Source organism: Salvia hispanica, chromosome 6 (genome assembly GCF_029641045.1).
Source record: "Salvia hispanica isolate PSC_SH4W2 chromosome 6, Shi_PSC_v1, whole genome shotgun sequence".
NCBI classification, from domain to species: domain Eukaryota; kingdom Viridiplantae; phylum Streptophyta; class Magnoliopsida; order Lamiales; family Lamiaceae; genus Salvia; species Salvia hispanica.
Window position 1 is genome coordinate 10,844,338 of NC_142697.1, and position 12,488 is coordinate 10,856,825.

Genomic DNA, 12,488 nt, shown 5'->3' on the forward strand with positions numbered 1-12,488 from the left:
TTTAAATTGTTAATCGATTAATTAAAATAAAAAATAATATAATTATATACGATTTAAAATAGAAAAATATACTATTACGTAATAAAAATTCAATAAATATATACTCCTCAATTCATTTTACACCTAAAGACATTAACTTAAACATATTTAAAATTGAATTGAGACAAACACAATTATTTGGACAATGATAAAGAGACTACATAAAGTGTTAACATTTTTGAAAAATATGTTTAAAACAATCCTTCATATTTCTCTACTAAAAATAATAAATTGTGTAAAGATGAAGATAAATACTATGTATGTTTGAGTTAAGGATGTTACAATTCTTCTCTCTCTAAGAACTGTAAGAAATATTGGGATAAAATTCTGGAACCATATACACGCGGTACTCTAACTTTTGTAATCAAAGGAAAAAAACAACAATAAATGAAATGGGAATTACAATGAAAATTAGTCAAGAAAAACCATCTTTCCGCAAGACAAATTACATCACGGTTAGTGCTCTCGGATTGACATATTTTCCCCAGAGATGAAAACGAATTCCTCCTAACGTATATAACATCTCAAACCTGCTAGGCACCTATAAATTTGACGGGGCTCCAAAATCGAGCAAAACAATGTTCCTAAAATGTGCAATAAAATGTTGAGAGCTTGAGAGAGAATGAAGAATGTTTTGTTAGTGTGTATATTGTATTTCATCCACAATTCTATGCCTTTTATAGGTACAAAATTAGTAAATGAGAGATCATGGAATTAAAACATCATAATTTTAAAATCAAGACAATATAGGTTACAAAATTTGTTAAATGCTCATTATTCTATTTAAATATTTGTAACCACCAATGAGTCATTGTAGTGCTTTAAGAATTAGTCAAATGCTCATTAAAATATCTAAATAAATATTCATGAGTTACTTAAAATATTCAAATTGGTCCATAACTTATAAATATTTCAGAATAAGGACAAAACATATAAATATTTCAAAAAAAGGCCAAAACTCGCCTTTTATATATGTATAGATATGGACCAACCCACTAATTATTAATAGAATTAAATTAGGTTATTATTTCATATCTTCTTCTATAGATGTCCAAGATTTAAAGTTCAATGGCTATAAGATTTAAATGGAACCGAAACCGTCACTTTTGGAACCGTGGCCGATTCAAGTTCCGAAATTCCTGAACCGAAACCATGCCAAAACCGCCGGTTTCAGATAGTTCCAAACTGGAACCGCAAAAAACCACCTGAATTGAATAAGTAATCGATGTTCTTCGTTGTTTTGTTTGCCTAAGTTGTCATTTTAACTATAATATGACCACGGTGCTCCCCCTATACTCATCAATACAAATGGCAGCAATATAAATCACATATATTTCTGACGACAACAATATGAATGAAACATCTCATAGAAATTTCGAAGGATGACATTTCTTCACCAATAGTACTACACGCTCACAATACAGAAGAATGCCAACCTATTTACTGCGGGAGAAGCTATTACAATCGCCATTAACTCATAGATCTATTGCCTTTTTATTAAGGAGAAGTGTCAACAATTTGTTCTGCTCATTCCCAAAGCTAAGATTCACATAGATGACAAGTCAAAATCCTATACAGATACAAATAAGAAGCTCCATGACAGAGAGGTTGAGTGTAGCATTACAGGGCATTACGCTCTAGGGAAACGGGACCTTCCTTTCTTCCTCAAGAATTCTGGGATTTCAACAGAGCTGGCACCTTCGAGAAAGGATGATGGTCGCCTGTTGAGACCGAGGTTAGGATCTCCCTGTGCCAACTGATTTGCCTGTTTTAATTTGCCAGTTAGAATCATAGAAGATTGAGGGAACGGAGAACGTTTTGTGACATTTAGAGGTTAATAGATACCTGGAGGGGCCTTCCATCACTTTCTTCTTGACGCTTAAAACCAGTTGCGATCAGTGTTATGCTAACCTGTGTTTTCACCAGAGCAAACGGATGAAATTTTCTGCCAGATTTATCATATTATGAAGTCTAAAGCATATTTTTCTCTGTTGGTGAATAGTCTACTCTTCTCTCACCAAACAAATTCAACCCTCAGCAAAGCCCAATAGATTTAGGAAGGAAATCATCACACCTGAAGTATTTAGTTCAGTTTATCTGCCCAAAAATTAATTTCAAGCTTTTGAGAAGTATTCATTGTTATTTCCCCCTGAAGTTTTTTCTAAATGTAGTTTGAAGAAAGAAAGCTTACTTGACCAGTTAAGGAAGGATCTACCACAGCACCAAATATTAAGTTGGCACTTGGATCAACAAGATCATATATGACCTCTGCGGCAGCATTGACCTGGCATATCACATGTCAACCATGGAGATAATACTAATTTACAAAAATACGAGTCTCGAATAGTTGCAATCTACAGAGCATTTTAACAGAAGTTATTAACAGATCGACGTCAACTGTGTATCAATTTGAGAGCATAGACAACCTGAAACTTACCTATGGCAAACTTGACATTTGTACCTAGATAGAAAGTCTAACTTTCAAGGAGTAATACAGATATTAGTATATTACATACATAGATGGATGAACAAGCAGAATATCAATTTTTCTGTTTGAAAAATAAATTACTGCAGGGGACATAGGCAAAGTCCCTTGTCCCAATAGCTAAATCATTGCACTGAAAAACCAGTGTTCCTTCCTAATTTGCAAGGCATCACAACCACTGACCCTTAACCACTGGAAATTTTCCCATCACCAATCAATATAGCTAGGTGAGAGTAGTTTTGTTCAATTGGAAAAGAGTATCAACAATTAACATGTGCCAAAAACAAGCGTCAAGAGACAAGTGGATGTTTCCAATAATGAAATAAGGGTGAAGGCCAAGCTACCTCAAACAATGTTAGATCAGTACCACCGGTTATATTCCACACAATACCAGTAGCTCTCTCTATACCAATATCCAGTAAAGGAGATTGAACAGCATTTAGAGCAGCATCTCTAGCTCTGGTTTTTCCTGCATTATAAAAAAATTGCAGCATTAAGCTAGAACTCAAATGTACAGATGGAAGTCATGTAATGAACACAAAGAAGTCAAACAAATCAAATTATGCATTTTTAATGTGAATAACAAGCAAATTCAATCTCACGTCACTCCCAATAATTTTGACCTAAGGTTGCATTTGATTTGTACGAATTTAGAGGAAAAAGCTGGATAAGGAATACTATCCTACTCCCTCCGTCCCTCTGTAGCCGAGTCATATTCCTTTTTTGGTTGTCCCACTGTAGCTGAGTCATTTCCTATTTTGGTAAAAAGCACCAACTATTCTTCTCTCTTACTTTACTCTCTCTTAATTTATTCTCTCTTCATCTCTCCACCTTTTTCCTTTCCTACTTTATTCTTCCTTCACTTAACTCACTTTTAACACAATTTCTTAAATCCTGTGCCGAAAAAAACGCATCTACTATAGAGGGACGGAGGGAGTACTATTTTCACATTTTTGGTTTGATAGTTTTACACTATCTTCAAGGCCAAGAAAAGCACTGTTAAAGCCAAATAAATATCCCGCCATTTTGGTGGGCATCTTCTGTTGAATTGTGTTGGTCTATAATTCTACCTTCTTGACTGTTCTTCATCAAAAATTTGGAGCCAATTAATTATAAATTTGATTATTGACCTAATATTCCTTTAATCAAATCATAAATTGATCTAAATAATTAAAAAATTTACTTATTCCCAGTTGATCACCAATTAACATTACATTATTTTACTATCAATTAATAAATTTTTGATTATGCTAACTTAATTAAGAATTACATAGCTCATCTTTATATACAAAAATATTTTTATATATTGGCAATAAGAGCATTTTTATCATTTCACGTCCTATCTACATAATAATCTCAAGGACTATATTGCTATCTCAAGTTAACTTCTTGCAATATCCAACCCATAAAACCAAATGAGCCCTAATAATTAAAATGAGTTAGCAGCAGTTGATAAATAAATGGGCAGTATGTGCACCTTATGTTTAATTCAATTCATCAGCTTATAGTTTCATTACTTTAATTGCCTATTCCTGCTACCGGGAAGGTTATCAAGGGAATCTCTGTTGGTAAAAAATGGTCCAACTCTGACCATGTATTGAACTCCAGCCTCCAGATGTAACAGATCTCCCCTTACACTATTGCACAAGTATATGTGCTCCTATTTGTTTGTGCTTATCCAGGAACACATAAAAACACCTCACATGCCATACCACCCAATATAATGGCACTACTTAAGTTTGTACAGACTAACTGTTTGGGAGCATAGCAATGACAACTCTCACATGCTTGAAAGGGAAAAAGAACAAGAAAGAAAGAAATTGGTGGGCTGGGGAAGGGTCAAGACAAGAAATTAAGCGAATACCTGTTGCTGTTCCTATTCCCATCAATGAAGAACCTGCATTAGCCATAATGGCTCGAACATCAGCAAAATCTACATTTACTAGCCCTGGGATCTGCAGGTAATAACAAATGATAATTTTTTATTGCCAGGTATGCATTGTGCAATTAATTGCCAGTTATAGACAGTAACACTACAGAATAAAACTTCACAACTATATGTGCATTATCAATTTATCATGCAAATAAAGAATCATTGCATTGACTCCTGTGTGCAAGGTTGCAAACAACTCAGCCTTCACAGAGTCAGATGTCGGCAGACATCTAATCATTCAAGTTGTAAATGATCACATTCTGGCCCAGCCCTCAAGCATAGTTCATAAAACTAATCCGAAGATACTTGAAACCTTGCAGTTCTCCTACAAGTAACTCTATAGGAACAAAATGATATATAATGTGTAATTCAAAAATTTTCCACTTATCCGAAGATACTAATCATCAATAGGTTAGGGACAATAGACCAGTTCATGAATAATAAAGCACAATGACGATCCACCTATAAAACGATAAATATCAAACATACATTTAAGCAGTCGTACCGTGATTATGTCAGAGATACCACGAACACCTTGCCGCAGAATATCATCAGCAAGATTAAATGCTTCTGTTACTGGTGTAGATGGGGAAACTGCAGTCAGTAACTTGTCGTTTGGAATGACGATTAGAGTGTCAACATTTTCTCTTAAAGCTGCAATTCCTTCCTGTGCTTGAACAGCTCTTCTTCGTCCCTCAAAAGAAAATGGGGTGGTAACTATACCAACAGTCAAAATACCCATAGCCTTTGCAGTTCCAGCTATTACAGGAGCTCCACCTGTGCCTGTTCCACCACCCATTCCAGCCTGTACGATTTACAAAGTAAGAGACAAGCAGAAGAGCATTTTACAATGCATACAGAATGTGAACTGAAAAGTGAACCTACAGTAACAAAGACCATATCTGCTCCAAACACTGCTTCCTCAATGGACTCTTTGCTTTCTTTAGCCGCATTTGTTCCAATATCTGGGTTCCCACCTGCACCAAGCCCTCTAGTCAACTCTTCACCAATCTGCAAGCGATGATCAGGTGACACGGGCGACATCCTCATAGCTTGGATATCAGTGTTCACAATCCAAAACTCAACCCCCTTCATTGCACTTTCTATCATACGATTAACTGCATTAGAGCCACCACCTCCAACGCCAATGACCTTTATCTTGGCCTCATTATAATTGTTCAAACTTGAAGAATCTCTCAAACTCTCAGTGTTATCCTGTTTCTGCTTGGTCACTGTAGAGTTCGTCTCACCTCTAAGCATCGATATCTCAGGGTGTAAATTCAGAAACGGGTCCTTGTTTTGAAATTGGTTAATGTTGTGCGAATTTGCAGAACATTTGAATAGGGATATATTTGAGCCACATTTCTGACTATTTCTCGAATATCCATTCCTATCTTCAGCCACTTTCAAGCGACAAACTCTGCCCCGAAAAACAGTCAATACCCCTGCTGGCCTAGTGTCTGGAGGCGTAAAATACGGGGATGTACAAGTAGCCATTACGAGCAATTCTGGAACAGGAAGAACCAACTCTAAGCCTCAGTCTATCTATCTTATTGCCTGCAATTGAGGATTCCGAAAATTGAAAACAATTCGAGATAATCAAGTTACAACCAAAATGTACTAATCAAAAACGATTTACAGCATCAAATATAACGATAAACACAAATCCCCTAATTAAAAATGTAAATTCGTAAAACTCCACCAAAATTGTAAATCACCAGACGAGAGTAATTCGGAAAAACAAGGTCAGAGCAGTAATAATGCTTAGCATAGGCAACAAAACTCAAATAACCACAAAAGCCATCACGAATAACTGAAATTAAAATTAGGAGAATTAAAGCGAGAGTTTATCTGCTCACCTGAAGCACAATGCAGCAAAAGAGGTGGATGGTTTATGGAATTGGTGATGGTGAGGAGAGGGGTTTTTTGCTAGGCTTTTCCGTTTTGTTTAGTGGTAGTAGCAGTGTAGCAGGATGCAGGAAGCGAGCTTAGTGAACAAGTTCAAGTCGTTAAGATAGCGCGTGGACAACCGAACAATCTTGTCAATTCGATGTTGGAAGGAAGGTAAGGTAGGGCTGAGGACGACGCCAACACACTATTTTCATTTTGTCATAAAGTATTAAATTAAATGGCAAATTGACGAAATTTCTTTCACTGCAATTTTAAAAAGAGTGAACTACAAAAATGATACATCTTTTCACTTTTGTCTGTACTTGATCTTTATTTTATATCGTTTTTGATATTTCATGATAAAAAATAATCCTAGGTACTAAACATGTGATTATTTTATTATGGAGGATATTTTTAAAAATTTCAATTAAATAGAACCAAATATGTAATTTTTTTTATTCTTCCTTTCTTATTTCTTTTTTTCTTCTTTATTTTGTTCTTTTTTCTTCATTTTCTTCTTTCTTTTTAGTATTTTATCTTCCTTTCTTCTTTCTTTTTTTCTCCTTAGTTAATGTTTCTCACTTTTCTCTTAGTGTTTTATACATACATCTAATTGCATTCATAATATAAATCAATAACAAAACATCTAATTAAATTAAATTAAATGAATTGAATATTTTTAGTTAAATTATTTATACTCATTTTAGGGTTAAAACACCTAACTAAAAATATTCAATTCTTTATCATTATGAATACAATTCACAATTTTAAATTTTGATTAAGACTATATTGATTAGTTATTAATTTAATATAAAATAATAATTATTATTATTTATTTATTACTACTGATTTTTACTATTATAACAATAATATTATTATAATAATTAAATATAATTATAACTATAGTTATGATTAAGTATATTCAAATGATATTAAAAAATAAATTAATTATTAATTTATAACATTGAATCAATAATATTAATATTGATTAATAATAATAATATAAAGAGTGAGGAGAATGAGAAAAGATATTATAATATCATTTTTGGTACTAGTTTTGTCAATGCCCAGAATACTCTTTATGACACAAATTGAAATATGAATTTGTTTTGAGGGTATTTTGGGGTGAAAATTGCATTAGGTACCAAAAATATGATTTATAGGTACCAAAAACGATATAAAATAAAGATTAGGTATCATTTATGTGCGAAAGTGCAAGATCAGGTACCATTTATGTAGTTCACTCTTTTAAGAAAGAAGTGAGTCATTTTTTTTTTTACGTGAAATATGCAAATGTTACTCCCTTCTCATACGTCCACTTTCCATTAGACCGTCCCACAAAATATATGCATTCCACTTTTAAAAATTTATATCAATTTAATAATGTAGGTCTCACTATCTACTAACATTACTTTAACTACAATTCTCCTCCTCTCTCTTACTTTACCAATTTTGTCTTAATTCTCGAGTCATACCCATTGCATATATTTTTATGGACGGTCATGGGAGTAAATTTTCATTGCTTCATTTTAGTCGGTTATTTTTTTTATTTGAATTGAATTGGGGAAACTTGATACGGAGTAGGCATTAAAAGAGGGAAGATTATTATAATGACCCGTTTGAATTGTTTTTACCGGCTAGCCAATTTCCCCATCCGTTCCATCACAAGAACCCATGTTTTACCTTTTCGGTCCATCCAAAATAAGAGTCATACTTCATTTTTATCATAAATAGTACTCCCTTCATCCTAGAGACGTTTCTTTTTTAGCACTCGTTTTGAAAAAATGATATAAATAGTTAATGTAATGTAGATAAGAGTGTTCCCTACATCACAATCTCTCTTATTTTATTCATTTTTTAAACACAAGCGCTCAAAACGAAATGTCTCTACTTAGTAGGACAAAAGGAGTAAATAAGTCCAACATTCCATTAACTTATTCCACTTAAATTTTATTATGAAGCTGATATACATATGTGAGACTCATATATTATTAACTTATTTAACTCACTTTTCTTTACACCTTTTAAAACCCGTGTCATAATTAAATAGGACTTCTATTGTGGGATGGAAGGAGAATGTTGTATATGATAAACATTATTATGAAAACAATTCATCTATGATACAAAGAGATCATGAGAAATGCAGACTACGACCAAATTAGAAAGAAAAGCATGTTGGTCGCACGACCTACTTCCTATAATGACCTTTAGAAAGAAAAGAGAGCAGAGATAACAATATTTTACTTAACAGTACTTTTTTTTGGACAGGTAAATGAATTTTAAATTTAAAAGTCACGATAAAAGACTCAGAAATCTTTGGCCTCAAGCATTAACCTCTCTACTGTTTGCCAATTCATGTTTACTGATACTTATATCATTCCTTGCTACTCAAAGATTAGTCCTATAATTTGTAAAATGCAATTTTCTAATGCAACCACCATAAAACGGCACAACCACAACGGTTTCTCTCTCACACCTTCTCGGACCGTCAACAGGCACAGCTCCTCATTCTACCTCGCTCGCGACTCAACCACGACTCCCACAACACCATCAGAAACAAACTGTAGTTCTTAGCCCCCCTGCTTGAAATTCTTAACTGACTACACGCAAACACAAAAAATTGATGAAATGATCTATGCAAGAAGTGCAAAATAAATTATTCACATCTACTACACAATAACACAATACACCACACCTTTCGTTCAATCAAAATGACATTTTCTTGGGTAATGTATCTTTTCTTTTGTTTGATTAAAAGATAGTGCTAACTGCTAAGGAAGTCCCTTCAAAAAGTAATCCTTGAACTCAATAAATTCAGACAAAAATCATCGTCCTTTCTTTAAACACAAACTATTGTTTTATTAAGAAAAAAAATACAAAATACAACATACAAAGAGCAGTGGAAGCTCTAAATGCCAATAATTATCAGAAGCCCTTGTTTTTAACCTGTAAGTGCTTGTACGATGATGTCTGCCATTCCATCAGCGTATGGAAACATATGTCCAGTACCTGATAACTCGTGGTATTGAATCCATGGAAGCCGACTGGCAATGTAACGCTGCAGGGTTACAGGAACAAGATTATCGTCATCACCCTGCCATAAGTGAACTGAACCTCCACTTTCCAAGAACGGATTTTTCAGCTCCATTGGATCGAAGTCCCAGCTCCCAAAACCAATCATTGTATCACGATGAATAGACTCAAACTCGCCTTGTTGTCTTGGTGTTTCCTGGACCATGTCAGGGAAACATAAATAAGATGTTTTTCTTTTCTTTAAAAATGAAAGATGTTAAGAGAGTGAAACAAGTTTAATGATGTCAAACACTAATAACTAGGCATCAACAAGCGTATTGGGGGTGAAGAAAAAAATAAATATCTTACCAGTTACCATACCAAAAGTGTGGGATAACAAAAGAAGATTGTGTATGTAATCAAGCCTGTGTATCTATACGCCCTTTGAAAAGGTACTAATATGCCCTTTAAAAGGGATATGTAATCTGAGGAACATCTATTTTACTTGGCATGCATTTGAAGACAATGCTGCATTAATGCATTTTATTTCCATATTAAATCAGCACATCCTAGATCGACAGTACATAATAAACAATTCAAAGATGAGCTGCTCCTGAAAATTTTCAAGATTCTCATCTTTTATTGAGATATAGCTGCCATTTGCCAGTGTAACTGCAAACAAAATGACATCTGGGACGACAATAAACATAATCTGAGAAGAGGTACCAATTCTATTCACACGGAGCAGTATTTCCTACATGTGGCAAGGTCCACTGAACCACTTACTAAGTACTTCAATTTTCTAATGACTATTTAGTTTAATCCTAAGATAGTGATCAGTGCTCAGACAGGAGGAAAATGTTGGGTAGGGAAAACTTGATAAAAACATCAGTTATTAAAAATCATCTTGAATCAGCTTAGCTATATGAGCACAAATGTATTCTTCATAAGATATACTACTATTATTAGCAGCTGAAAAGGGTTGATATCTCTGTCTGGAGTTCATATTGAGAGCATATGATTTTTTGATATTTTTTCTGCTAATATGATTTCATTAATTTAGTCAGCCATAGTGAAAAATATTGATTGGCTATAGTGTAAAGGAGGGGAAAATAAAACCTAGATCAAACAACCATACTTTTACTTTCACCCTTACTTGTTCTAACCAAACAATTCTTACGTAAGTCTTGCTGTTAAAAGAAAGTAAAACCAGTTACCTGATGCTCCATGGACAAAGAAATAATCTTTGGAAGTAGTTCCTTGTCAGGATTAGAGAAGACGTCTGGGTGGTGAGCAATAACACTTGATCCAGGGAAAAAATTCTGAGTGTTCCACCAGTAAGTTAGCCATGGCAAGTAGTGAGCTACACGAAGAGTCCACTGGTCTTGTGTGAGCTGCTTGTTATATGCTTGTTGAGACAAGTTTGAAGGGAAACCAGGCCACCAATAATTCACAACTGGTGTTAATAGAGCAGCTCCAGCTAATCTGCTCAGTTAAAAAATAAGTATGTTGGTACAATTAAGAAGGTATAGATGTAATTCCAGGCCCTCGATATGTACAAAGTAACACAAACAAAATTCACCTGTGAGGTATATACTTAAGGCAGCTCCAAACAACCTGCCCACCCATGGAAAATCCAATAACATAAAATTTGGGTCCTAGACTCAACTGATCAGCAAGCTCCTCAATGTCAAAAGCTAGGCTCTTAACAGTCCGGGCAGGGTGAGGACTACTCTCTCCATAACCAGGCCTATCAAACGAAACAATGTATATGCCTCTACTTTCAACAATATCCTGCAATTGAGTTCATAAATAAAACAGTCCATAAAGCTCTATACGATGCAAAATGCAGTTCATAAATATTGATCAACAGAAATCCTTCAAGCAACATAAAAAGAAGTGTCCTTACCGGTGAGAGGTTAGCTGTTAATGCAGAAATATCATGCCTGCAATTATCAAATCCATGGATAAACACTATTTTGTGTTTTGCTACATCCTTTGGCACACCAGATTCTTTGTAAGCCAAGTATCTCCCATCCTTGAGCTGTATTCTCGGCGCTGTAACTGGAGGCCCATCTTTGGAGCCACATGTCTTTGGCGGAGGAGGCTTTGCTGCTTGATAAGCCAAAGCTAGAAAACCAACCAATCCAACTAACAGTACTTTGAAGAAGACCCCTGAATCATTTAACATAAGAAGTTTGATCAAACAAATTAATGGCATCCAAAATCGAGTTTCGAGAGTTATCAATCAGACTATAAAGGTGGATTCGTTCCATTTTCTAAGCACTTCCAACGTGGCATCCCATCAAATCAATTATACACTATAACTTCTCAATAGACAGAGAAAATGACTCCTGAATTACACTTTGAAGGGTCTAAAATACAACCTAGTGCACCAGTACCGAATCACACAAGCTTTTATACCTAACATTGGAATACATTAGCCCCAAAACATACAAAAACAGCCAAATTTCAAAATCAAATCCACGCCATGCAGGAAGCACGGTTTCATTCTTATGTAAATTCTGGAAATTCCAATAATTCGATGGTTTATAACTTCAATAAGTAATCAGAAAGTCATTAAGAAAAATTAGGAATCTGAGCGTGCACAATGACGAAACGTGAATAGGAGATCAATACCTGAAGATTGAGAAGAAGCGTTGGGCTTGGGTTTTCGAGTGTGAGCCCTGGCAGAGGCGGCTGATATTTTTCTGGGGGGTCCAGCCGCCATTGATTACCTTGGATTCTCAGATTTGAATTGAAAACTTGAAATGAGAAGGCAAGTTGAGAGATTGGAAGAGGATGAAGTGTGATTTATAACAATCGATTGGGAGATCTGATTGCGATTTTTTTAATGTGTCCTGAGTCATGACAACGGCATTTGACGGCCACCTTCAATGAGAATATATTTATATTTATAAAATTACAATTATTCATAATATCGTTTAAGTAATTATTGTATCCATTATTTCAACGTTTTCTAGAATAAAATGTTTTTGCAAATAAATTTCGGGTATTGAAATATTGATGAGGCGTCATCATGAGGTTCAGTTGTAATTTAGTCTATATTGTCCCATTGTTTTGGTTATTATGATAAATTTCAACTGTGTACATTTATACTACTTTCGT

General features: G+C 34.5%; 2 protein-coding genes across 2 annotated transcripts; both read right to left on the reverse strand.

The window, feature by feature from the left end:
- Positions 1–1,390: 1,390 nt before the first annotated feature.
- Positions 1,391–6,563, reverse strand: FTSZ2-1 (Tubulin/FtsZ family protein). Its single transcript, XM_089061271.1, has 8 exons — positions 6,317–6,563; positions 5,343–6,014; positions 4,963–5,262; positions 4,389–4,479; positions 2,869–2,993; positions 2,231–2,323; positions 1,885–1,950; positions 1,391–1,804 (listed from the first exon to the last, which is right to left on the reverse strand). Exons 2-8 carry the CDS (start codon positions 5,952–5,954, stop codon positions 1,670–1,672), a joined length of 1,422 nt encoding a protein of 473 aa, XP_088917397.1. The 5' UTR covers positions 5,955–6,014; positions 6,317–6,563; the 3' UTR covers positions 1,391–1,669.
- Positions 6,564–9,131: 2,568 nt separating this feature from the next.
- LOC148923210 (uncharacterized) lies at positions 9,132–12,228 on the reverse strand. The gene is made up of 5 exons (XM_089059874.1): positions 12,000–12,228; positions 11,269–11,534; positions 10,942–11,153; positions 10,577–10,844; positions 9,132–9,576 (listed from the first exon to the last, which is right to left on the reverse strand). The coding sequence occupies exons 1-5, from the start codon at positions 12,088–12,090 to the stop codon at positions 9,289–9,291; spliced, it is 1,125 nt and encodes a 374-aa protein (XP_088916000.1). The 5' UTR covers positions 12,091–12,228; the 3' UTR covers positions 9,132–9,288.
- Between the last annotated feature and the right edge of the window lie 260 nt (positions 12,229–12,488).

Excerpts from the sequence above, each read along its gene's own strand:
- FTSZ2-1 (XM_089061271.1), bottom strand. The coding sequence starts at position 5,954 with ATGGCTACTTGTACATCCCCGTATTTTACGCCTCCAGACACTAGGCCA. Across the intron at positions 4,480-4,962 it reads GTATCTCTGACATAATCACG|ATCCCAGGGCTAGTAAATGT; the intron begins GTACGACTGCTT and ends TATTACCTGCAG. Across the intron at positions 1,951-2,230 it reads ATCCTTCCTTAACTGGTCAA|GTTAGCATAACACTGATCGC; the intron begins GTAAGCTTTCTT and ends GTGAAAACACAG.
- LOC148923210 (XM_089059874.1), bottom strand. The coding sequence starts at position 12,090 with ATGGCGGCTGGACCCCCCAGAAAAATATCAGCCGCCTCTGCCAGGGCT. Across the intron at positions 11,535-11,999 it reads CGCTTCTTCTCAATCTTCAG|GGGTCTTCTTCAAAGTACTG; the intron begins GTATTGATCTCC and ends TAAATGATTCAG. Across the intron at positions 9,577-10,576 it reads CTTTGTCCATGGAGCATCAG|GAAACACCAAGACAACAAGG; the intron begins GTAACTGGTTTT and ends GACATGGTCCAG.